This window comes from Perognathus longimembris, chromosome 23 (genome assembly GCF_023159225.1).
Source record: "Perognathus longimembris pacificus isolate PPM17 chromosome 23, ASM2315922v1, whole genome shotgun sequence".
Lineage (NCBI taxonomy): Eukaryota > Metazoa > Chordata > Mammalia > Rodentia > Heteromyidae > Perognathus > Perognathus longimembris.
In genome coordinates this window covers 959,181-984,677 of record NC_063183.1, presented here as the reverse complement: position 1 = coordinate 984,677, position 25,497 = coordinate 959,181, and the positions used below count along the sequence as shown (strand labels likewise).

The 25,497-nt window shown below is 62.1% G+C and overlaps 1 protein-coding gene across 3 annotated transcripts; it reads right to left on the bottom strand.

Annotated features, from left to right (window-relative positions):
• Positions 1 to 1,728: 1,728 nt before the first annotated feature.
• Cacna1h (calcium voltage-gated channel subunit alpha1 H) lies at positions 1,729 to 24,045 on the bottom strand. 3 transcript variants are annotated; one of them, XM_048332625.1, is made up of 34 exons: positions 23,977 to 24,045; positions 23,750 to 23,883; positions 23,349 to 23,446; positions 21,035 to 21,194; positions 20,119 to 20,434; positions 19,860 to 19,952; positions 18,562 to 19,339; positions 17,239 to 17,675; positions 16,222 to 16,373; positions 15,853 to 16,038; positions 15,148 to 15,265; positions 14,879 to 15,034; positions 14,671 to 14,761; positions 13,978 to 14,186; positions 12,739 to 13,161; positions 12,188 to 12,288; positions 11,941 to 12,064; positions 11,760 to 11,828; positions 11,217 to 11,401; positions 10,981 to 11,107; positions 10,746 to 10,871; positions 10,573 to 10,662; positions 9,773 to 9,965; positions 9,307 to 9,324; positions 8,162 to 8,313; positions 7,395 to 7,504; positions 7,138 to 7,271; positions 6,815 to 6,885; positions 5,520 to 5,598; positions 4,528 to 4,649; positions 3,969 to 4,214; positions 3,713 to 3,893; positions 3,471 to 3,631; positions 1,729 to 2,888 (listed from the first exon to the last, which is right to left on the bottom strand). In XM_048332625.1, the coding sequence occupies exons 1-34, from the start codon at positions 24,031 to 24,033 to the stop codon at positions 1,854 to 1,856; spliced, it is 6,732 nt and encodes a 2,243-aa protein (XP_048188582.1). In that variant the 5' UTR covers positions 24,034 to 24,045; the 3' UTR covers positions 1,729 to 1,853. The 3 variants fall into 3 exon arrangements, with proteins under 3 accessions (XP_048188582.1, XP_048188578.1, XP_048188579.1); XM_048332621.1 differs by having other exon boundaries at positions 3,713 to 4,214; XM_048332622.1 differs by lacking the exon at positions 9,307 to 9,324 and having other exon boundaries at positions 3,713 to 4,214.
• Between the last annotated feature and the right edge of the window lie 1,452 nt (positions 24,046 to 25,497).

Sequence of the window (25,497 nt, the reverse complement as noted above, 5' to 3'; positions counted from 1 at the left end):
GGCCATCCTTTGTGCCAGCGCCCCAGGACTGCCAGGTCGAGTAGACATGGCCCTGGTGCAGCCAAGCCCTCTGACCTTTTCTAGGTGATTCTGCCTGTCTGCTTCCCACCCTGGGACACAGTGCTGGGTCACAGGCTGGGGCTACACGTGGGGGAGGGGAGGGAGGGAGGCGGCCTTCCCAGTAGCCCCTCATGGAAAGAGGGGGACTGGATAGCCACTTTGGACACCTGGGACCTGATGCCCCCATTTGCTCCGAGCCACTGCTCTTGAAGGCCAATTACACACTGGTCCCCATGTTTGACTACTAGGGGTGCTGCTGTGGCAGGGAGTCTGAGCATGTGAGACGGCCAGGGCAGGGCAGTGCCTGGGTCACCCTGAGCCTCTGTGGTCCCCACAGCATGTGGTAGGTACAGGTCTCCACTGTGGGGAATCTCCACCAGGTCTGCTCCAGCCAAGATGGCCCTACCATCCTGCTGGACATGCAGCATGCAGGGACCCTGGGCTGTTTCCCGGGTGAGTCGGCCAGACAGAGTGAGACCAGGCAGCCAGGAGCCAGGGAATACCCTGAGTCCATGTTCCTTCCCTCATCATGTGTTGCCCCCACAGGATGGCTCTTGGAGGACCTCTGCTGTCAGATGGACAGGTCCTGGCTGCAGGCTGGCGTAGTCAGCTGGAGCAAGGGCTGGGCCCCAGACCCACAGCTATATCCAGAAACCAGGGGCATTGGGTCAGAAGCCCCTCTCTCTCACCCACCCTCCCCCCGCTACCCTGAGTTCTGGCCTCCAGCCCTGGCCTGTGCCTCCCTAGCCTCCTCCTCCTGCTTCTTCCATCCTGGCCACTGAACACTGGCTGCAGAGCCCGGCTCAGCTCCCCACCCCACTGTGGACCTCTCTGACTCTGATCTGTAATCCAGTGCTTTTTTTTTTTTTTTTTTGCCAGTCCTGGGGCTTGGACTCAGGGCCTGAGCACTGTCCCTGGCTTCTTTTTGCTCAAGGTTAGCACTCTGCCACTTGAGCCACAGCGCCACTTCTGGCTGTTTTCTGTATATGTGGTGCTGGGGAATTGAACCCAGGGCCTCATGTATAGGAGGCAAGCACTCTTGCCACTAGGCCATATCCCCAACCCCCCAGTGCATTTTCTTAAATAAGTATTTATTCTGCTCTGCCTCCTTCCTCCCCCCCTTCCCTGATCTTAAAAAGCTGAGTTTTCTGCATCCGATTATTGCAACATTTAACCTGAATTTATATATATATATATATATATATATATATATATATATATTTATATATATATATAAAAACAGAACAAAGGGACATCAATGAAGATGGAGGGGAGGCCAAGGGTGTGTGTCTTATTGCGTGGGTTATGCCTCCTGGTGACGTGGCCCTTCCCAGATGCACTGGGATGTTTCTGGAATACTCAAGTGGAGAGACCCGGGGACTGGTATGGAGGGGCACACTGAGGGTGAGGGACGGAGGAACTCATACTGTGAGCAAGGGGGACTCAGCCTGGCGGCCTCAAGAGCAGCGCCTGCCCACAGGCCTGTGCTCTCTGAGAAGGCGGCTGGGCTGTGGTGGGATTTCCGGTCCTTTCTAGTCCTGGGCTGATGGCCTGGCCCCAGCACAATGCCCATGGTGGCAGCAAAACTTAGGAAAACCCAAACCTGAATCCACGCGATGGAAGCTAGAGGGGCGGAGGGGCTGCACCTGTGCTGCCAGGCAGAGGAGGCACTGTGCCCGCCGCCAGGCCCACGTCCTCCCGGGCCCTTCTGCCCTTGGAGCTCACCATTGCCTCACCTGAGACCAGCCCATGGGTTCCCTGACCTTGGTGAAGCTGTGTTTGTCAGGCCCCGGCTACACAGGCTCAGCTTGGGTGTCCGCTGGGGCAGGGGCAGTTGGCAGAGGCCGTTTCTCAGGCGGGACCTGGGGAACGGCGAGGTACAGCCCCCGCCCCTTCTCCAGGGGCCCACAGGGGGTCACAGGAGGCTCTGCTTCGTGGAATTCCAAGGGTGCAGGGGGCCCTGAGGAAGCTCTGGGCCCTGGGGTCACACTGCAGCCACTGTCCAAGAATGGGTCTCCCCCAGAGCCCCCCACATCCAGGGGCTCAAAGGCGAAGCTGGGCACGGTGAGATGCTCGGCCCGGCAGGACACTTGGGCCCGCCGCTCCCCCTTGGCTGCCGGGTCCCCGCCTGTGCCCAGGCCCTCAGCGGGCTCTGGGCAGTCCCTGTGGGCCTCACAGGAGGGGGTTCTGCGTCGCAGGGTAGTGCTTCCACCCTCTGCTGCCGGGGGCCGAGTAGAGCCCTCGTCCTCTGTGGGGGGGTCCACCGAGATGCAGGGGGGGCTCATCTTCTTCTTCCTGCGTGCCCCCAGGGCTGGCTCCAACTCTGGAGCCCGGCCCCTCACCTCCCCAGGGTCTAGGTGACTGTCCCCAATGCCCAGCTCCATGGAAGGCCACCTCTGTGTGTCTGCCCGGCCTGGCTTGTTCAGGAAGCCCTGGGCATCCATGCTACAGAACCGGCGCAGATCCTGCCCACTGCCTGCTGCCCCATGGGCCACTGGGGAGGCCGCAGGGCTGTGGGGCCCAGCTGCAGGCCAGGGCTGAGCAGAGCTGGTGATGTGGCTGACCTCCTCGTCAGCCAGGTCCGCAACTTCGGCCTCTTCCCCTCCCGGGGTGGGTGGCCGGCTGGAGATGCAGCGCTGGCCAAAGGTGTGCTTGCGGGTGCGGACGCTGGCAGGTCGCGGAGAGTGGGGTGGGGACTGCAGTGGGTCCCCCAAGGTCACCTGCTTCAGTGGCGTCTTCTCTGCAGGCTCTGCGGAGTCGGGGACAGCTGGGACGCTGTCCCCAGAGCCACTGGCTTGTCCATCCAGGAGCTCAGGATGCACAGCCTCCTGCAGGTATAAGGTCAAGTGAGAAAAGCCCTGTCTGGCAGCCACAGGCCTCTGGTATTCTGGGCAGGCGAGGGGAGCAGACCAACTCAGCTGCTCCTTCCCCCAGGTTAGGGCCGGGGAGGTGGGGCTGGAAAGAGCTGGCCCTGGCCTCCCTCACTGACCAGTAAGGCCTCAGAAAACAAGCTTGCACCTGTCACCAGGTGGATGGAGGAGCTCATTGAGGCCCCCAGGGACCCACAGGACACATCATCTTCCCACCTTTGAGCCTGGCATACAAGGACCGTGATGGGCCCCTGCACTGGGCAGCGGGAGTGGGGGCCAGGCCAGGTGGTCTGTGTATAGCAGAGATCCAGGAGCCCAGGTGCTGGCCACTGTGGGGGCCGAAGCTCTGAGCAGCTCTGCCATTATAGACTGGCTTCTCAATGCTGTACTAAGCCACCCAAGCTTGGTACCCTGAGTACTTGCCAGTGGCAGATGGAAAATTCTGAGCTCTAAGGATGCAATGTCCACTCTCCTAGGCCTCAGTCCTGCTCATCCTCCCGATGGAGAAAGCACCCCCCACCCCCCCCCCCACCCCCTTACCTGTCTGCAGAGCATGCGGCCAAGGCTGGGGGAGCGGGCTGCTTCTCGTGGGGAGCAGGCACGTAGGGGGTCGCCGCTCCTAGCTGGGGAGGGTGGGCTCGATGGGGCCTGGAGGGATGCACAGGACCCCGGGGCCAGCGAGCGAGTGGAGGTGACCTGGCCTGGGGCAAGGATGCATTGGAAGCGTGTAGCAGTCCACCCTCGCTCCCGCTTCCCAAGCCTGGTCCCATGCCAGTCCACACCTGAGGGCGGGCGGCCCGTGTAGGCCTCCACCTCCACCTCCTGCAGTGGGTGCACCTGGGGGCCCGTGGCGGGCACCACCGGCCGGAACATGTAGCTGTCGTTGGGCAGTGAGAGCATTCTGGACACGGACACCTTGCGTACAACCAGGCTTGCAGCGCCGAGCCCGGAGCCTGGGCTCTCCTGTATCGGGAGGAGGAGGCTGAACATGTGCCTGTGGTGCCCTCGGACCCACCCCCAGATCGCTCCCCACCTGACCTGTGCCGTGCGAGGGGGTCCCTGTGCCATGGCCAGCTCCAGCTCCGCGTCTGCCTCTGCATCTGCCTCTGCAGCCTCCCGGGCCTCCTTGTTGTTCTCCTCCAGGTGCTTCATGAGTACAGCCACCACCACATTGACCAGCACAAATTGTGCCACCAGCACGAAGGTGACAAAGTAGACAGGTGACAGTGCAGGCAGGTAGCTGAGGCAGTGCTTGTCCTCCCTGGAGCACTCCCGCAGCGTGTCCTGGGGGTAGGGCCGCAGTGCAGGGCTCTAGCCTCCCTCCCTGCTAGGCTCCTGGGGCTCCAGCCTTCCTCCCCACTAGTGTCCTGGGCCCCACTTCCTCCCCACTAGTGTCCCAGGCCCCACTCCCTCTCCACTAGGATCCCGGGCCCCACTCCCTTTCCACTAGGGTCCTGGAGCTCCTGCTTCCTTCCCTGCTAGGGTCCTGGGCTCCAGCCTTCCTCCCCACTAGGGTCCTGGTGCTCCGGTCTCCCTCCCTAGAGGGCCCTGGGGTCCCCTGCCTTCCCCTCAAGGCCTCCATAGGTACCCGCATCACCTTCATGATCCCGTTCCAGTTGTCCCCTGTGGACACGCGGAACAGTGTGAGGAAGGCCATGCCGAAGTTGGTGAAAGTGGCATGCCTGCTCAGGCCCTCGCAGGGGTTGTCCTCGCTGCACTCTGGGAGGAGAGGCCCACCTGGTCAGCCATGCGGGTCTTTGCCCCTTTGCAAGGGCTGCGCAATGCCTGGGGTGAGGATGTCCTGGGTGGGATGGTTGTGAGGCCAGCAATCTACAGCTGGGTGTGGGGCTGGCAGGGGTGTGGCCTGGAGCCCGGGGATGGGGAGCATCTTGCCTTCATTTATCCTTACAAGACCTCCAAACCCCCACAGCCCTCAAAAAGAACCCCCTGGGGCACAAGTTCCCCTCCCCACATGAGGCCCTCTGGATGTGGGGCCTGGCCAGGTCATCACACCTGGCTGGGGACTGGGGAAGAGCTGGGTATATCTGCCCTGTGCCATGTGGCACCTACCACACCCCAGGGGCCTGGCTGCCACAGGGGAGCCACAGCATCTGTCTCTGCTCAAATGGGACAGGCTCTTGGTTAGGATGGGGCAGGATAGGACAGGACTAGGCAAGTCAGGGCAGGGCAGGACCAGTGAAGACAAGATCTCAGGACAGGACAGGTGTCTCTAGTGAAAATCCTAAAAGACCTGCTGCTGGCACCTGTCTCAGGACCGTAAGGGCTCAGGGTACAGGGTGTATGAGCATGTCTAGGAGCAGGCTGTACTCCAGAGTGTGCCTACTGGGTGTGGACATGTGCGCAGGTGCCATCACGTAGATGTGGGGGTACAACTCCACGGGCCTGTGAGGCACTGCCTTCCAGAGGTGCAGGCTGGGAAAGGCCCCTGCAGACCCCAGGCCTGCCCAGGCTGGCCGTGCCCTGCAGCTGTCTGTGACTATGAGCCTGCAGGCAGAGAGCACCAGGAGGCTTTCCTGGCCTGATGCCAGTGCACTGCAGCAACTAGCAGGGAAGATGGTGGCCACTCACCCAGCCTCCCGAACAGCTCCACTCCCAGGGCAGCATAGATAAAAAACAGGAGCATAAAAAGAAGGCCAAGGTTCCCTACCTACACAGGAGAGAAGCAGAACAAGGTCAGCCAGTGAGTTTGGCCCCCTCTCAGCCATACTCAGCACATCCCAGGTCACACAGAGCCCACCCTCAGCACGTCCCATGTGTAACCCCCACCCTCAGCATATCCCACGTGGAACCCCCACCCTCAGCATGTCCCACATGGAACCCCCACCCTCAGCACGTCCCACGTGGAACCCCCACCCTCAGCATGTCCCACACGGAGCCCCCACCCTCAGCACGTCCCACGTGGAACCCCCACCCTCAGCACGTCCCACACGGAGCACCCCACCCTCAGCACATCCCACGTGGAGGCCCCCACCCTCAGCACATCCCACGTGGAGGCCCCCTGAACACCCAGCCTAGACACCATGGAGCAGGAAAGGACACGGGCCTTGTCCTTTAAGTCCTATGACTCAGAGGCTCCCTCCAGGGGATACACTGAAGATGAGACAGACCTCTGGGCAGGCCCTCAGCGGAAAGGAGCACCACCTAACCCAAACTATGGCCTTCCCTGAGGCCCAGTACTCATGGACACCGAGCCCAGGCTCCACCCCAAGCTTCCCACCACCCCCGGGACTGAGCATGGACGGAGAACAAGCAGCACCAGGGACATCACTTGATGGTCAGTAAGTAAACTGGCTGAGGGTTGGTGGGTGGGCATATGACCCGCCGTGGTGGGTCACAAGAAGGGAGTGGTGACTGGGCATGTCCACCACTGGAGGGCAGGGTGCAGGGGTGTCAGGGTGGATGGACAGCTGGCTGGGCCATGGCAGTGGGCACAGAGGGATTTGGTACTATGCAACACATCGAAGATTGGAGGAGGGTGGAAGGGACAGGAAGCTGGGGTTCAGGGCCTGAGTCCAGGTGGTGGTCCTCGCCCACAGGCAAGCCCACTTTGGCCTCCTGTGGCTTCTGCCTGATACCCACTTTGTGTCCAAAGTGCATTGGCTGGGTCAGGTGAGGTCTCTGTTCTTGCCCAGAGCCTAGACTGAGGCTGGAAGCAATGTCCACTCTTTCCACCAGCCCTGCACTTCCTGCCTTCTCTGCTTCCTCCTGGGGGTGAGCTCCAGAGGTCAAGCTGCCATGTGGGGCACTGGCTTGGCCGTGGACCATGAGTGAGGGGGAGGACACAAGCCCAGCCCATGCTGCAGGCGTTCTCCTTGGAGGGCTCCAGTGGCCTCCTGCTCTGGCAGTGCCAAGTCCCAACCTACCTGGGGAAGGGCTTGAACCACCGTGTCCAGCAGGGCCCGCATACCCGTGGCCATCTTAAGCAGCTTCAGTACTGGAGCCAGGAGCTGAGTGTTAGTGTAGCCAGGCTGACCTTTCACCTGCCCAGAGACCCTGTGCCTCTGTTGCATCACTTCCCACCAGCAGGCTGGGTCCCCCCTGCGCCTCTGTCCCATTGCTTCCCACTGGGAGGACCCCGCCCACCTCAGCTAGGAACACCTCAGACACACTCTCAAGACGGAGCCCACCCCGGGCCTGTTCTGGACGACCTCCCCATGCCTGGGGCCCACAGGGCACCAGCTCCTACCACGGGCAATGCGAAGCACCCGCATGATGCGGATGATGGTGGGGTTGATGGGCAGCGCAGCATTCATCTCGATCTCCTCCAGTGCAATGCCCATGATGGACAACAGGACAATGGCCAGGTCTAGCTGGTTCCACCTGCCCAGCAGGGGTGTGGCTCGGTGTGCTGCCACCCGGGGCTCTGCCCAAGTGCACCCAGAGGTGGAGGCAGAGTCTCCACTCCACCCCCCTGACCTGTCCTCCCACCCCGCCCCCACATACCTGTCCTTGAAGAACCGCCGGAAGCCGAAGGCCACCAGCTTGAGCGCGGCCTCAAAGACAAAGACGATGGTGAACACATAGTTGCAGTACTTGAGGGCCTCGTCCAGTGACTGGGGCAGAGGGCAGGCTGGTTAGGGGCGCCCCCTTCTTCTTCCACTCCCCCCGAACACAAGGCCTCCTGCAGCCACATGGCGCAACCCAGACTGGCTCCACTGCCCACTGATTGTCCGTCTCCAGTGTGGTACACAAGTGGCACTTGCTATGTGGAGCTGAGACGGCATGGGGCCGCTTATTACCTGGGGACCAGCTGCAGAGGCCAATGCCAGGAAACCCAGGAACCAGGCTCCTGTCCCTTCCCTGTTCCCCGGCCTCACACAAGTTAGCAATTTCCCAAAGCCAAGCTTATCCCCATGAAAAGTCTTTTCTTCTCTGTGCCCCAGGCTTCCTCCAGAGGAGGGGAGGGAGAGGATAAGGTGCTGACCCCAGCATTCAGCCCCTATCCTGCTATGAAGGGGCAGATGGATGGGAGGAAAAGGAGTGTGGGCCATGCTGGGACTTCTGGTACACAGTGGGTCCCTCACTGAAGACAATGATGGCTAGCACCCTGCACAGCTGCTGGGCTGGGGAGTTTCAGGCCCCTTCAAAAGCCTTGTTGGGACTTCCTAGCATGGGCCCAGTGGGGTCTGTGCCGCTCCCCCCCTCCCCCCCCCCACCCCGCTGGGCTGCATGGCCCTGCCCAGGCCTATGCCTAGCCTCCCTGGGCTTACCTTGGGCTGGTTGTAGTGTTCCATGGACATGGTGATGACATTGAGGCCGATGATGAAGGTGATGAAGAGGTCCAGGTAGTGGCTGGTGCACAGTGAGTGGATGGAGCGGCGTGTGTGGGAGTAATCAGCATAGTAGGGCCGGCGCTGGGCCTCTGTGGGGAGAGGGGGATGGGTGAGCATGGCTGGGGCTACCTGCGCCCCTCCTGTGGTACCTAGAGACCCCCTCCTCCAGCTCTCAGGGGCTGCTCCAGGCTGGGGTGGGGGTTCCTGCAGGAGAGCGGCTGTCCTGCTCAGGAGGAGGGTCCCCATGAGTTCTCCAGTGACTTTGCCTGGGGCCAGGTTAGACTCCTGGACTGTGGGCCCTGGGTTCCAGAAAGGTCTGGCAGCAGCCATGGCTTCTCCACCCCACCTAAGCCCTCACTTAGACCCCACCTTCCTGGGCCTTGAGGCTAGCCAGCAGGAGGGCTTGCCTCTGCGTCCACCCTGGGCCAGTGTTAGGGTTCAAACACTTGGCTGGGGCTGGGCAGACATGGGTCCCCTGGACAGTCCCTCCCTGTCCTCCAAGGGGCCATGGTGACTGCAGCCCTCCCGCCAGGGCAGCCACGGCAGCAGAAAGGTGGGAACCTCGCGGGGTCTCTGCCCTGCATGCGTATACGCAGGGCTCAGCAGCAGCAGACACTAAGCCTGCGTGGCCGTGCCCCCACAGTGCATAGAGGGCATCCTGGGGGGGCGGGGGGGCACAGCACCCTGCATCTGAGACCCACCTCAGCCACAGAACCATGCACTCAGCAGAGAAAGGGCAGAAAGCCCAGGGCCAGGGGGTGCAGAAGTCAACCCCCACCCCCATGCGCCCCAGTCCAGCATGCAGTCACTAGAGAGCTCAAGTCAGCTGGGCTGCTAGAGGTCACCACAGACACAGGGCAGTCACAGGCCACAGGAGCAAAAGGCGGCCTCGGTCCCTGAGCACAGCAGAAAGCGTGCACACAGGCCGGCATGGGGGACAGGCAAGAGCAGCAGCTGGGACCACACAGCAAGCCACAGCCCTTCCTCCTGCCCATGATGCCCACCACCCTGGCACCTGTGCCCACCCTTCCCCTGTGGCAGCAGAAGCGGGCTGAGCATGCGATGCAGGATGGGGCAGGTACCTGGGTTGGGGAAAGTGCCTGGAAAGACAAGGAAACGTCTGAGCGGCCGCCCAAGTTCCCTGGGGCCTGTGCAGGCAGCCCCCCTGCTCCCAAGCAGCAACCCTTGCCCAGTTGGGCAGGGACCTATCCTGCACACGCAGGAGGAGATCTGGGGATCCAATCCACCTCCTGGACCACTTGGGGGGGACCCTGCCTCCTGCCATGGTGGACACCCTGGCTGCCTGCTGCTACTGTCCCCTCTGCCGAGGCCCCCATGCAAGGCAGCCATGTGCGGAGCCATTTGGGCTCATAGGCCAGGGAGTCGGCCCACATGGTGTCCTTGTGGGACCCACAGACCAGGGAGCCAGACCCACATGTAGAACCCACAGGCCTGGGAGCTGGACTCACACAGTGTCTTAGGGCATGGCCCACCACCGCCACTAGGGCTACGCGGGTCCCGACCCACCACCACCTCTGGGCGCCTTACTCCTGCGCCTCCGCTCCAGGCGCCGGAGCCGCTTCTCCTCCCTCCTGCGTGCCTCCTCTGCCTCCTGGTGCTGCCGACACTTGTGGAAATTCTCTACCACTACACCCACGAACATGTTGAGCACAAAGAAGCTGACGATGAGCAGGAAGGAGATGAAATACAGCAGCATCCAGGGGTTGTGGTTCTGTACAGGCTGGGTGACAAGGCAGTGGGTCCCGACCTGCCCGAGTGCTATCATCACCCACCCAGTCACTGTCCCCACCTGCCTGGGCACTGTCCTCATGGCAGGCTGCTTGGGCACTGTCTCCACCTGCCTGGGCACTGTCCCCAACCGCCTGGGCACTATCCCTACCCACCTGGGCGCTGTCCCCACCCACCTGGGCACTGTCCTCACAGCAGGCCTCCTGGGCACTGTCCCCACCTGCCTGGGCACTGTCCTCATGGCAGGCTGCTTGGGCACTGTCTCCACCTGCCTGGGCACTGTCCCCAACCGCCTGGGCACTATCCCTACCCACCTGGGCAATGTCCCCACCCATCTGGGCACTGTCCTCACAGCAGGCCTCCTGGGCACTGTCCCAACTCACCTGGGCACTGTCCCTACCCACCTGGGCACTGTCCTCATGGTGGGCTGCCTAGGCACTGTCCCTACCTGCCTGGGCACTGTCTCCACCTGCCTGGGTGCTGTCCTCATGGCAAGCAGAGCCAGGATCCCAGAGGCAGGTCCCCAAAGTACCCCATCCATTCCCGGGACGTGCCTTTTGCTCACCGCCACCCAGAGTGGCCACCCAAGCCCTGTGCACCTGCTGGTCGACGCCCACGGCATCCAGCCCATCGTACATGATGTTCACCCAGCCATCCTTGGAGGACAGCACGAACAGAGACATCAGTGCCTGTGGGTAGGGGCAAGGCTGGTCACCCACAGGGTGGGGGCCTACACATGCCCTCGACCTCCCTCGGCACCCCTCACACTCACCTGTCCCAGGTTGTCAAAGTTGTACTTGCGCCGCACCCAGCGGTAGTGGGCCGCCCTGCACTCGGCCTTGGTGGAGATGTTTCTGGTGTCTGCACCCTCACAATAGTAGAACTTGCCCTTGAAGAGCTAAAAGGTGGGGCTGTCACCTAGGGCCTGGCCGCAGACTGCCCCACGCACCTTCCCACCACCCTGTGGGAGGGCTGAGGCTGACGCCAGGCAAGCAGGGGCCACACACCTGCACCCCCAGGATACCAAAGATGATGAAGAAAGCGCAGCAAATAAGCACAATGTTGCCGATGGGCCTGAGCGATGAGATCAGCGTTTCCACCACCAACTTGAGGCCTGGAGCCCTGCTGATGACCCTGGACCCAGGCAGAGGAAATGCTGGGTACACGCCATGGAGTGGCTGCTGGGCAGGGGGCAGGTGGCCTGAGAGCCACCTGGGTGGGCGGGAGGGATGCCTGCACCTACCTCAGAGGCCGCAGTGTCCGAAGCAGGCGCAGCACCCGCAGGATGCCCAGGATCTTCGCGCCACCCGCAGAGGCCATGGCCACAATGATGTCTACCAGGGACACCAGGACCAGCAGCCCATCTAGCACATTCCAGCTGCTTTGCAGGTAGGCGTGCTCACCCCATAGCAGGCCCAGGGCCACCACCTGTAGGGAGTGTGTGCAGGTGTGGTGGGATCCAGGGTCGGGGTGTGGTGGGGGCCCCTGTGGAGATGCATCTTGGGGGGCACGAGTAGGCATGGTGGGGACCCTAGGTCAGGGCATGGTAGGAGCCCCTGTGGAGACCTGTCCTGGGTAGTACAAGCAGTCATGGTGGGACCCAGGGTCAGAGTGTGGTGGGGGCCCCTAAGGAGATGCATCTTGGGGAGCGCATGCAGGTGTGGCTGGGACCTGGGGTAAGGGCATGGTGGGGGTCCCTGTGGAGACCTGTCTTGGGGAGCATGAGCAGGCATGGTGGAGACCTGGGGTCAGGGTGTGGTGGGGCCCCCTGTGGGGACAAATGTACCTTCACCATCATCTCTGTCACAAAGATGGCTGTGAAGATGTAGTTGGAGACACTGAGGAAGGCCCGTTCCTGCAGGGAAGTCATGTGGTGGGGAGGGCTGTCTACCTCTCCTGCCTTTCCCACCCCCTCCCTCCCCCTACCCCCCACCCCCTCTACCCAACGGCCCCTGCTGGGGACTCACGGTGCTGCTGGGGTCAATATCAGGTCTCTCCAGGGCGATGGTGATGCAGTTGAGGAAGATGAAGACAAGGACCACGTGGTCAAACATCTTGTGTGCGATGACCTTCTGGCAGGAGACTCGCAGCCTGGGAGAGCAGCAGGGTGAGTGTGGGGACCACCCTAGGAATGGTCCCAGGCTCTTGCCTGTGGCCAGGCAAGGCTGGCCATGTCTGCTCCTCCCAGTGGGCCCTGGGGAGCCAGTGCCTCACCTGTTCTGCTGCGAGAAGAGGTACAGGGCCCAGGTCTCACGGCTACGGCACCACTGGGGGGTATAGGGCTCCAGCACCTTGTGCAGGCGGAAGCAGCAGCTCTGGAGAAAGGGAAGATGGTTTCTGCCTGTGTCCTATGTCCCCTGCTGAGTCTTACACCCTCCTGCCTCTTCCTCGTGCCATCTCCTGCCCTGCCCGCCAGCCTCACCTGCCCTGCCCAGCAGTGGGAGAGGCCTTGTGGGAGTCCACAGGGGGGCAAGTGAACACTGGGGCCCAACCCTGTGGAACTGCTCTGGTCAACAGGAGACACCCATCCCAGAGGGCGCATGCCCTCCTTCTCCAGTTACAGGAAGCTCCTGACCTGCAACTGATCAGAACACGAATGCCGGGGCCCTCAAGAGCAGCTCTGGGGTTAGCTGGCCTGTCTGCTCTCTCCCCTTCTCCTGGGTCCCTGTGAATTTTACCCTGAACCCCGGTTCAATCTCTGCTTTGTAGAGCCATGCTAAGGCAGGCCAGGCGGGGGCTGTGGATCCGCCTTGCCCACCACTCACATCCTCCACGTCGTCATCAAACTCCACCGCATCCTCCTTGTGGCTGTCAATGCTCAGGAAGAACTCACTGGGGAGGGCCACCATCTGCCCATTGCAGTCATGAATTTTGGCAGACAGGAGGGCGGCTGGCCGCGGGGGCCGGGAGTCCAGTGTGCTTCGGTGGCCCAGGGACTCAGCCCGACGCAGGGGGGTGGTGCGGGGCCCTGTTGAGGAGTCTGGGCGGGTCCCTGCTCCAGGCTTGCTGTCCTCCGTCTCATCATCTGTGCTGCCTTTGCCCTCACCCGACAGCAGGGACTCACGCTCCCCACTCTGGTTATGGCGCTTGAGGCTGGGTGCACGGCCCAGGCTGTTCCAGCTCGAGCGCCGGCTGCTCCAGGCACTGCCAGGGCCCCAAGGGGTGCAGGGGGAGCTGCGGTGGCTGGCCTGGTGGTGGGGGAGGCAGGGGAGTGTAAGTGGGTTGGCACAGGCCTGCTCCCCCTCACTGCTTCCTGGCCCAAGGAGCCTTTACCAAGGCTTCAATGCCAATGGCCATCACTGTCCTGGCCACCAGGACAGGTCACCAGTGGTCACCCTACTGGATGGGAGGGGCACTACCAATGCTGTGTCGGCTAGCTACTGCCTGACTCGGCTGAGGCACACCTAGCAAGCACCTGACAGGGCCCAGATCCAAGGCTCAGGACCATCCCTGGGCAGGCAAAGAACACTTCTTTTTAGCTCAAAGACTAGCAGAAAGAGGTGAGCTGCCATCTTAGGACACAAAACTGGCCCCAGACCCAGGGCCTCTCCCGGGGCTCTGCTGCTCACCCTCTATCCTCACTTCTTGAGTCTAACAGTAGCTGAGACTCACTCCTGGCCCATCTCTGCCCACCTCCAGAAAGACCCTGGCACCTGGTGCGATGTCCTGTGCCCCGGGGGCTCTGTGTCTCCTCCATATGTCTGTGGCCTTCCCCTCCAGCCCCCCACCCCTGCAGCTGCCCCTGCCTTCCCTCTGTGCAGTCCAGCTGCTGCCTCCGCCCATCCACACTGGGCCTTTCTCAAGCCAAGGTGGCCACGCCCACAGCCACGGCACAGCACTGCCTGTCCTCTGTCTCCAGAGCTGGATGGGCTAGCTAGAGGGAAAAGCTAGCCGAGTAGCTGCGTGGCCTCTAGCTCCAGGATGCAACACTGACCCATGTCAGGCAGGGCTGGTGCACAGCGGGCATGGCCCCTCCTCATCTTAGGCCCAGGGATGGTGCCTACCAGAGACTTCTGGTCCCCCAGCTGAGGGTCTATGGAGCTGCTGCTGCCACGCCGGGAGTCCAGGAGGCTGTGGGCTGTGTCCAGGTGTGGGGAGCTCTTGGGGGTGGGCATGGGTGTGGCTGCCGTGTGCATGATGAGGGGTGGGGGCAGGCTGCCTTGACCCTCCAGGTGCCCATTGGGGGTCACTGCCAGTGAGTACATCTTCATCTCTGGTGGGAGTGAGCCCTTAGCCTGCTGGGCTCCAGGAGTGGCGGTTCTCCTGCAAGCCCCACCTACCCATCACCCACTAAGAGAGTAGGGGTTCCCCTGCAAGCCCCACCCACCCATCACCTACTATGGGAGTGGGGGGTGGTGCTCCTGCAAGCCCCACCCACCTATAACCCACTATGGGAGTGGGGGGGGTTCCCCTGCAAGCTCTGCCCACCCATCACCCACTAAGAGAGTAGGGGTTCCCCTGCAAGCCCCACCCACCCATCACCTACTACGGGAGTGGGGGGGGTGCTTCTGCAAGCCCCACCCACCTATAACCCACTATGGGAGTGGGGGGGTTCCCCTGCAAGCCCCGCCCACCCATCACCCACTAAGAGAGTGGGGGGGTACACCTGCAAGCCCTGCTCACCCATCAGCCACTACACTATGAGAGTGGGGGGGGTGCGCCTGCAAGCCCCACCCACCCATCACCCCCACACACACCTGTGGCACACAGGTCTCTAAACTTGTCAAAGTCTTCCTCAAAGTGGGTGGATGTCTTGTCCTCGTCGGTGTCGGATCTGGTGGCGTCACCCTGCACCCATGCAGCAAAGGCAGCGTGAGGCTCCCATGTGGGACCCTCCCTGCCCAGCTTGGCATGGGCAGAGCAGGGGCGGGTGTGTGGAGGCTCCCACGCCTCTCTGCCCCTCACCTCTGCCTGGAAGCCCTCCACCAGGATGGCCACCAGCAGGTTGAAGAGCACGTAGTTGCCGAAGGTCATGAGCGCCACGAAGTAGAGGGCAGCCCAGGACGAGGTAGAGGCCATGCCGTTGTAGAGCACCACATTCCAGTCCTCCTGAGTCAGGATCTGGGGCCAGGGCGGCATATCCCCAGATGCAGGGCTCGAGGCGGTTCAGGCCCACGGGGACCCGTTACCTCCCACTTCTCAGGGCTCTAGCCCTGGCCATCCTGGCCACCCACCTGGAACACAGTGACGATGGCCCACAGCAAGGAGTCAAAGTTCTTCCTGTCAGGGACGGTGTCTCCTGTGTCTGTCTTCAGGCTGAATTTGCAGCCAAAGAGGTGCATGCCCAGGATGCTGCAGGGGGCCAGCACTGAGCAGGGAGGAAGCTAGCACCTCCCCAACCTGCCCCAGATGTACATGTCTCCCCCTACCCAACCGTGTTCTCTGTGAAGACAGATCCCAGGGCTGCAGGTTCTCACCTGCAGAGGGGTGGCATAGCCAGGTGCCACCTTGGCCCCAGGCAGCAATCAGGGTTTGTGAGACCATCTCTCTGCTCATAAACAAGCTGCAGCCTGCCCATCCTCTTGACACCCTCCTACCACCCTTGCCAGGCCCAGCCAGAACAGTGTGTTCTCTCCCCTGTCCCTGTCTCCAGTCTATGTCAGTCTGAGGGGCTCCCCATCTCTACCATGCCTCTGTGAACCCATCGGAGCAGAGCCTGCCACACACTCAGAACCCAGCAGGTGTCTAGCCAGTGCCACCTGCGTGTGTGGATGCTCAACAGAGCCATGGTGGGCGACCGCTCTGGGGAGTGGGCCAGGGCAGTGCCGGATCTGCTCCCGCCTTCACCTCTGCCTCCTGGCTGCCAGGGCTGAAGGCTGTGGCCCCACCGCATTTGCTAGCTCCCCTGCCCCCGGGACCCTGCTGCATGTGGTACTCACCTGAAGATGAAGATGAAGAGCATGAGCAGCATGCAGAAGGTGGCCACGTTGTCCATGGTCTTCATGAGAACCACGAGCTGGCGCCGCAGGGCCGGCAGGAAGCGCACCAGCTTCAGCACGCGCAGCAGCCGGAAGGTGCGCAGCACCGACAGTCCACCATCTGCCTGCCCCACAATCTCCCAGACGCTGTGGGCCAGAGTTCCCGCTGTGAGGGTCAGGAGGGTGGGGCCTGGGCACCAGGGTCACCAGCCCCGGAGCCAGAGTGACCCCTGGTCAGCCCTGCATGCAGGAAGCAGGCAGGGTTTCTACCGGGGTCTGGCTTCCCAGGCCTGGCTGCCTGGGCAGAGTGCTGGGTGGGGGTGGGCGCACCTGATGACCACAATGATGCCATCGAAGATGTTGTAGGGGTTCCGAATATAGCCCAGCGGGCCACAGGCCAGCAGCTTCAGCAGCATCTCCAGGGCAAACATGCTAGTGAAGACGATGTTGCTGATCTCCAGGGCATTGGTGAGCTCATCGGGCTGTGGGCAGGAGGGGCGGTCAGGGGGTCCTGTCCTGGCTCTAACTCCTCCCAGTACTGAGCTGCAGCTATAGCCATGGGAGGAAGCTGGGGGTATCGGGGGTCCAGCATGAGCCACCCAAGTAAACCCATCTGCACCCACGCACATAGCAACCTTGCCTGCCTTCCTTGCCCTGCCCTCCCTGCCCTGCCCTCCCTGCCCTGCCCTGTGCCCTTCCCTTCCCTTCCCTTCCCTGCCTGCCCTGCCCTTCCCTGCCTTGCCCTCCCAGGAGCTGGAGCTGACAGTAGTTAGATTTCTCCAGAACATATGATGAAAAAAAACAAGCAACTTAGAACAGTCTGGAGGGTAGAGATTAGCCCGTCACCTCACTCAAAGCACACTTAGTGGGGCTGTGTGCATTGGTCCCCCAGGAGAGGGTATGTATCAAGCTGGACCTGGCCACTCTCTCCCACACCGTGTGGCTGCTGTCCCCTTCCAGCCCACAGGGCTCCAGTAGGCACAGCAAGGGGCCTGGGCCTGTCTGACTCCAGGGACCAAGGCAGCTAGGTAAACATTCTTAGGCCGCTGGTCCCTGGCCCCCTCGGCACACATTGCTGGTGTCGGGCCTTCCCATTGCCTTGCCCAGAGTGGAAGCCCCACAGGCTGTGTGCACTACTCGACAGAGACCCAGCGCAAAGAACCATGAGCATTTGTTGAGTGAATGATAACCCCCTTATCACACACACACAAACAGCCCCTGCTAAGGCCAGCCCCCCGCAAGCCATCTGGAGAGATGCAGAGTCCTGCTGCCCCTGTAAGCCCTGGCCCTGAGCACCCGGGAGGGCAGAGTGAGGTGGACACGCACTCTGCCCGCACCCTGGCCCACCTGCTCATGGTATTCAACACCCATGCTCAGCGTGTTGATGAGGATGGCCACCATGATGCCACGGTTGAAGTACTTGCTGTCCACGATGCGGCTCAGCTTGCCGCTGAAGGAAGCCCACATGTGGCCCAGGCCCCTGGGCTGGCCTGAGGCCCCCTGCTGCTGAGCTGGCCGCTGGGGGCTGCCCGGGGCCACCGAGTCTTCTGGGGACCGCATGGGGTCACGCCGGTCACTGTGCTGCACGTCCCGCGTGAACTCATAGACTCCATGAGTGTCGGAGTCCCCGCTCTCTGAGCCACTCAGCTCCTGCTCAGGGTCCTCCAGGGCACTGGTGCAGTATGGGCAGCTCTTCAGCTGGCAAGCCAGTGTGCCCGCCTGGGGGATGGGCAGGGGGCAGGGCACGCTCAGGCCTGACAGATGGCTGGGGGCCTGGCCCAGTCCTGTGGGAAAGGTTTGGGGGTTCAGCTTTTGCGGTCACACCCAGGGACCCACACCCACACAGCCATGGGGGCTGTACTGAGGCCGCCTGGCTGCTGTCCCCATGAGGACACTATGTTACCTGGGGAGACGCTGCAGGGACACTGGCACCGGGAGATGCCTTGGTGCCAGGGGACAAACCCTGCACTGTGCTATGATGTGAGTGTGGATAGACAGTGAATGTCTATGTCCCACACGGCCTGGTCTCCAGTGTTTGCACAGCAGCCACACAGATGTCCTGCAGTACTCACACCTGGGCACACTATACCCATTCCTCACTTGGGCACTCCTATCACCCTAGGTGGGGACCACTGGGAGGGACAGAGAGCTTCTATGCCCATGAAGACAGATGAAGCTGGGGGCCAGCAGCCATGGAAAGCTGATAGAATTGGCTCCCTGTGTTTCTGGGTGTCGCCACCCCAAACTGAGTGGACCTATAATTTCTCATGACCACCTTGTGGTCCCCACTCCCACTGGAGCCCCGTGTACCTCACCTGTCTGCTCCTCACAGCCTGATCTCTGCACCCATGTGTCTGGGGCCTGGTGCACAGGGCAGGCCCAGCATGTCCCCACCACCATCTCAAACCAGACTGGCAGATCTGACCTCTCAGGGATCTGTGCCCCCCACCCCCTGGCCACCTGAGGAGCCCCAAGGCCAGGGTGGAAACCCCAGCCCTCTCCCCAGTCTGCCTCACCACCCCCAGCAGCCCCTGGGGCTGCTCCAGGGACGTGGCTGGGCCACGGCCTAACAGTGCTTCTTAGGGGTGAGTAGAGGACACAGGCCCAGGAGACTGCACTGCCCTGCAGCCCACCCACACCCCCCAACCCGTGCCCACATCTGGTCCTTACCATGTTCCCCAACTGCATGCTGGATTTTCTCGTAGGGGCTCAGTGGGCTGCATCCTGCAGTGCTGGGCACTCCAGCAGGCTGCTTCCCCTTGGGCCCAGGACCTATGCTGTCTTTGCCGCTGCCCATCCCTGAGGGCAGAATGGTGGGGTAATTCATGGCACCCAGCCCTGAGGCCAGCTTGAGGCTGGCAGCTGCGGTGGCTGCAGCCTGTGCGGCCCTTGCCCTCTCCTGGGGCCCCTCCACGTGGCAGTCAGCATGGTAGATGCTGTGCACAGACTCAGAGTCCTGCGGCCCGTGTCCTGAGGGCGGAGAGGAGGGTGGCACCCCAGCAGGGACCAGCCTGTTCTCACTAGTGCCTGGCTCAGGGCTGGGCCTGCGTGGACCGCCATGACTGAAGTGGTAGTGGTGGTGGTGGTGGTGATGGTGGTGGTAGACTAGATGGTGCACCGAGGCAGTGTTCCTGCCAGCGCGGTGCGGCCGTGACCCGGGGCCCCGGCCATGCAGGGCACTGCTGGGGTCTACCTTCTTGCAGCCCTGGCTCCGCCAGCGGGCATAGAGGCGCAGGCTGCGGCGCTTCACCTTGCGGAAGACATGGCCCATGTACTTGAGCAGCTCCTCATAGCAGCTGCCTGGCTCCGAGAAGCTGGCCAGCGTGCTGTCATTGGACAAGTAGCGGGCACGCTGCTCCCGCATCAGCTGGTTCTCCCGCTGCTTCGTCTCCGAGAACTGCGTGGCAATCACCACCAGGCACAGGTTGATCATGAAGAAGGAGCCCACCTGCGGCAGGGCAGGCGTGACCACAGGTGTGACCTCAGGCCCAGGCCCATGCCAAGCCCTGTCTGGCCGTTCTGGGGGTTGGGATATGGCCATGATACAAGGGGTTGGGAGAGGCCTCATGTCTGTGGAGGATGGGGACCAGAGCCCCCCTCATGGCCACTAGAGCCCCCCTCATGGCCACCAGAGCCCCCCTCATGGCAACCCACAGAGCCGTTGCTCGAGTCTGTCCCAGACACAACCATCTACAGCAGCTGCATCGTCCCTCCACAGACCCTGCACTGCCTGTGGCCAACTTTCCCCTCAGCCACTTCCTGAACAGGGCCACAGTGAGGAGCAAGGGGCCACACCTGGGTCGCACAATGTTCATGACTGTGTCCTGGGGCCACCCACTAGAGGGCTGGGTGAGAAGTCCATACATTGTGGGCCAGGCCTGGGGACCCCTCAGGCCCCCAGCCAGGGCCCAGGAAGCGTGAGGCAGAGGCAGGGCTGTCCCCCCTTCCCCACACCACACCACACTCACAATGATGAGCAGGATGAAGTAGATGAAGTTGTAGAATGAGTGGGCATCCATGACATAGTACATGATGTCCACCCAGCCCTCCAGCGTGATCACCTGGGGAGGGAAGTGCCCAGACATGGGTGGCCTGCGCCCCTTACCCGCTCCTGAATGACTGGCCCCACACCCTCCGTGTGAGTGTCTGTTTCAAGGGTCCCTATTTCACACCCTCGGTGCCTACTGTGATGGGGACGTGGCAGCAATATCCCACCATAGTGCTCACCTGAAATATGGCGATCCAGGCATAGCCAATGTTGTCAAAGTTGATGGCACCATTGTGGGGGTTGAAGTCCCCCGAGCGGCACACGTTGTAGTACTGGTTCCAGTTGATGCAGGCATTGCGGCTGGCACCAGTGCCCTCAGCCTGCGGCTGCCCGTATGCCTCCCAGCCCAGTGTGCACTGCACACGCAGCTCGCGGCGGCTGGGGATGTGCGAGCACTTCTGCATACCGTTGTCTCGGCGGGAGGAGCAGATGAAGGGGTTCTCCTCTCCCTCCTCTGTCTGGTAGTATGGCCGCAGGAATGTCAGGTTGTTGTTCCTGGACAAGAGGCAGTGGCCACGGTCGGGGAGCATGGGGGCCCGCACACCTGCCTGGCCTGAGCCCCACTGGCCACAATGCCCGCAGAGTCACTGCCCTGCAGGCTTCACTCGCTCCCCAGGCACAGGTGGAGGGGGACAGCACAGATAAAGAGCATGGGAGAAGATGAGCACAGCGCAGAGCTCCCCACCTTCCCTTCAATGCTGGGGGTGCCACCTGTACCACAGCTGAGGGGACCTCTGGACCTGGCCTGCCAAGAGCTAAGGGCCCCCAGGGCAGCAGCCTGCCCTGTCCTCCTGAGTGGGGCCTGTTATCCCCCAGCCCCAATGCTTGCCCCCCTCCCTGGGAAGTGCCAGAATCTCAGAGCAGAGGAATGGTGCCTGGGCCCAAGGGCCGCCAGTCCATGTGGGGGAGGCTGGAGCCCTTCTCCTTGGGCAGCCCTGACAGGCCACAAGCCCTAGGCCAGAGGGGTTGAGGTGGATGGATGGCCCGTTGGGGTGTGGCCTGATGATGACTGGAAAGGAAGCCAAGGGGTGGCTCAGCAAGGAGCCCAGGGTATGGCTTGCAAAGTGGGTGGGCATGGGGGCGGCACCCACGCACCTGACGAAGGCGCTGTCCAGGAAGCAGCGGTTCCGCAGGAGGCCGGCCCAGAGCTGGACACCAACGATGCCAAAGATGAAGAAGACGAAGAAGCAGAGCAGCAGGACATTGCCCAGCATAGGCAGTGTGTCCAACAGCAGGGTGACCAGGATCCGCATGCCTGTGGGAGGAGGGCAAGTTGGGCACTGACAGTGGGCACAGCTGGGCTCTCCTGGAGGGCGCCTCCGAGTCTGCCCTGCCCACAGGCGCACACTGGTATGCTGGTGTGGGCCGCCAGGCCCCAACCTGACTGGCGCTCTGCCAGCAGACACACAGCAGACCCTGAGGACTCAGGCCACAGTTGTGCAGGCTGTTCAGCCTGTGCAATCTGGAGGGGTGAGGGGTGGAGAGGGAAGCTGGGTCTGAGGCTGCACTCGTGCTGGGGGCTCCATACTCTGGGCTCTGGCAGCCTGGGGGCCATCAACTTACTTGGTGGTTTTGAAGCTTCTTGGAGTTGCAGGCTGTGTGAATGTGAACAGATCTAGGAAAGGTCCAGACAGGCCCAACAATCCCTTGCTTATCCCTGGGCCTGCCCTTCCCAAAGCCCAGGCAGGCGCAGCTCTCCTCCTCAGGACCTGTGCAGGGCCCACTGAGGCTGCATGCAGAGCCCAGGGCTCTGTGAATGCCTGGGGTGTGCTGGAGGGGAGTTGAAGCCGGGCAGGCCCCCAGGGAGGAACTCTGGAGAACACTGCATCAGCAGACGGGAAGCAAGGCTACAGGGTACACATGGGCTCCAGGCAGATGAGGCGGTAGCCTGAGGGTCACCCTGCCGGAGCCTGGCAGCAAACACCTACAGACCGCTGAGGTAGGCCCTTCAACAGGTAGACCCAGACATGGGAGCCCAGAAGCAAGCCCAGGGGCCAGCAATACCTGGGGGCCCCTCACTCCACATTTGAGCCCCTCACCTCACACCCGCACCCCTCACCTCACATCTGCACTCCTAACCTCGCACCCATACCTCTCACCTCACACCTGCACCCCTCACCTCGCACTCGCACCCCTCACCCAGCACCTGCATCCCCTCACTTTACACCCACACTCCTCACCTCGCACCCGCACCCCTCACCCAGCACCAGCATCCCCTCACTTTGCACCCACACCCCTCACCTCGTACCCGCACCCCTCACCCAGCACCTGCATCCCCTCACCTCACACCCGCACCCCTCACCTCACACCTGTACCCTTCACCTCACACCCGCACCCCTCACCTCACACCCGCTCCCCTCACCTCACACCTGCATCCCTCACCCAGCACCAGCATCCTCTCACTTTGCACCCACACCCCTCACCTCGCACCTGCACCCCTCACCCAGCACCTGCATCCCCTCACCTCACACCTGCACCCCTCACCTCACACCTGTACCCTTCACCTCACACCCGCATCCCTCACCTCAGACCTGCACCCCTCACCTCGCACCTGCCACTGTCCTGGGTCTGGCAGGGTATTGCATTGTGAGTGGGTGCCAGAGCTCAGAGGCGGCCAGAGATTTCCCCCTGGAGGCCAGGTCAGTGAAGCAGGTAGGAGGCTGGACTAGGGTGCCATGGTGCTACCCTGCGTTGTCTCCCTCTCTTAACCCCCGTGGATGTAACAACTGAAGGATCAGAGCTCCTTCAGTGCCAACGCCTCCAGGACCAAGGTTCCAAGATGGAATAGTGGTACAAATGCCCAGACACACCTGCACATGCATGCGTACACATCACCCAGCTCTGTGGGCATGTTGCCCTCACATGGCCTGCCCAGACACATCTGCACATGTGTGTGCACACACACTGTGCTGTGGGCACTGTGCCCTTGCCCCAAAACTAAGCAGCTCAATTTGGCTGCTGAACATGTAAGGAAAACCCACATCCACTGTGTACAGTGGACAGTATCTGGAGAGGCTCATCCACATGTGCCACAGCTGCCTGCAGGCCCTGCCACATGGGGCAGGCAGAAACACGGGGCTTCCTTCTGCCCCACTTGCAGTCATGGGCCCTGGAGGGCTCCCCATGGCACCAGCCCTCCCCTGAGTTTGACGATGGCTGCACACACAGGTGTTCTTACTGGGCTGCCCAGGCCTGGTTCCTCTTCTCCCCTAGGCTGGGGCCCTGTCCTGGGCAGAGGGCAGCTCTCCTCCCAGCCCCACTGAGACAGCCAGGCTGCCACTGACCAGCCTGTGCACAGAGGAAGAGCTGACACTCCAAGCGGTGCTGTCACCCAGCACTGCCTCAGCTCGGATCTCCTAAGGCGGTGGGTGCTCCAAGCAGGTAGGGTCTGGGGTGGCCAGGCACTTACTAGGTACGCGGTTGATGGCACGAAGGGGCCGCAGCACGCGCACTGTGCGGATGGCCGAGAGGCTCACGTTGTGTCCATCCAGTGAGTACTCCATCATGCTGGGGAGAAGAGGCGGAGGCTGAGGGGATATCCGGCAGGGAGAGCCACACCCATCTGAAGCAGGATGAATCACAGCCCCTGTCCCTCCTGTCCCTCGCCTCACAGGGACCCAAGCACGCCCATCCTGGCCCCATCTCCCACCTCATGGGGATCTAGCACGCTGTCTTGGCCCCCGTCCCTCCTGTCCCCCTGCCACACATCCATCTTGGCACCACCCTGCTGGATCCCAGACCTGCCCTCTCCTGGCTCTCTAGGAGCTCAGGACCCTAGGGCCAGTCCTAGCACGATGGGGTGACACCTACCCTGCCATTACTATGAAGAAGTCCAGCCTGTTCCAGGTGTCGCCCAGATAGCACTTCTGCCCAAACAGCCCCAAGGCCACCATCTTGATGACCATTTCCACAGCAAAGAAGGCAAAGATGAAGTCATCGAAAGCCTGGCAGAAAAGGCAGTTAGGACAGGGGGGCCTGAGCTCCTCCCCGCCCCCACTGCCCTCCCAGCCCCTCTGCTCCCTGCCCACGTTGCCCACCTCCAGGATGTGACAGCGCTCCGAGCGGCACTCCACGTCCTCACAGGGCCGGAACATGCCAAGGGTCACACAGTTGAGCATGATGACCAGCATGCTGATATGCTCGAACCACATGCAGGAGAAGGGTTAAGGACCACTCGGAGAGGACACCCCACGCTGCCACCCCAGCCATCTGGGTGCACCTTGCCCCAGCCTGAGGTGCGGTTCGACTGTGTCCCCAGAACACCCTGGCCACGGGGCCTCGGAGCAAGAATGCATGTCCTTCTGAGTGAGGCCACAAGATGGCAGCACAGGTCTGCGCTGGCCCAGAGTCCAAGGGTCTCACAGAAAGGATGCAGGCAGCCTCGCCTGCATCACTCAGACCCAGAGCCCTGCAGAGGGCTGCAACACATGAGGCCCGGGTGGGGGCAGTTCAGAGAGGCCAAGACCCCCACACGCCCCACCTGTAGAGCAACACTGACCTTTGAAAGTCAGCTGTGGGAAGAGTAGGCCCTGCCTGTGGGCCTCATCTCCTCATACCGTAGAGACCGAGAAGTGACAGGGACAGCAGCATCCACCCTCCATGGGGTCAGGCTGACAAGTGACCTTGAACAGGCTACTCTCCCCTCCCACTGCCCAAGGAGGCAACCGGGCAGCATCAGCACAGAGCTCCTGCCAACACGTGCATGTGCCCATTGCGATGAGTCTGTGCAGAGGGGCACTGGGGCCAGGGGATTGTGTGGCCTGTCAGGGGCTATGATCCTACCCCACAGAGGCACAAGCAGGACCGGGGCAGGGTGGGCCTGGGAGACCAATGCCTCTGTACAAGAGCTTCCCTTCCCTTGGCATTGGTCCTGGCTTGGAACTGAGGACAGGGCCAGGCTGGAGGGCCCTGTGGACCTCCTCCCAGGGTCCCAATTCTAACCCCTCTACCTCCCCAGCCAGACCCCCAGCCCACGGTGGCGCCAAGCTCCATGGCTTTGAGCCTCCGATGTAATTACTGTTCCCGCCGAGAGCGTCATAATTACACTTAATGGGTTCAGCAGTAACAAGAGCCTCTGCTGTAATGGGACTGCGGAAAACAGAAATCAGCCTCCCGCTAGGGCAGCACTGCTGGGCCCCACTCAGGGAGGTTGTGGCTCGAAGCAGTACCTGGCACACCATGCAGGCTGTTCTGTGCCGCCCTCAGCCCTGGACAGATGAGGTAGGAGGGGGACAGCAGGCAGAGGAAATGTGAGGCTGGGACCCCAGGGCCCTTGGGGCTCCCTGGCCTCCAGAATCTCTGCTGGTGCCTTTGTGTCCTTCACTGCTACCACCAGCACCTCTGGTGGAGCCGCCTTTGTGGGGCCTAGGACGTGAGGGCTGGGGTGTGCCGGGGTAGTGCTGTTGGGGTAAAACACAGCAGGCATCTATCAGACCCAGTGGGGACCCAAGGCAGGAAAGAGACTGTGTTCCACTAGGCCCTGAGGTACAGCAGGCAGCAAGGAACCAGAGAAACACAGAGGGGCTTAGGAAGGAGCCCTGGACCCATTGCTGGAGTCC

Coding starts and splice junctions, on each gene's coding strand:
- Cacna1h (XM_048332621.1), bottom strand. CDS start 24,033: ATGTTCCGGCCCTGTGAGGACGTGGAGTGCCGCTCGGAGCGCTGTCAC. Junction 15,035..15,147: donor CCATCGTCACTGTGTTCCAG/GTGGGTGGCCAG, acceptor CCCTGGCCCCAG/ATCCTGACTCAGGAGGACTG. Junction 10,663..10,745: donor ACTTTGACAACCTGGGACAG/GTGAGTGTGAGG, acceptor CCCTACCCACAG/GCACTGATGTCTCTGTTCGT.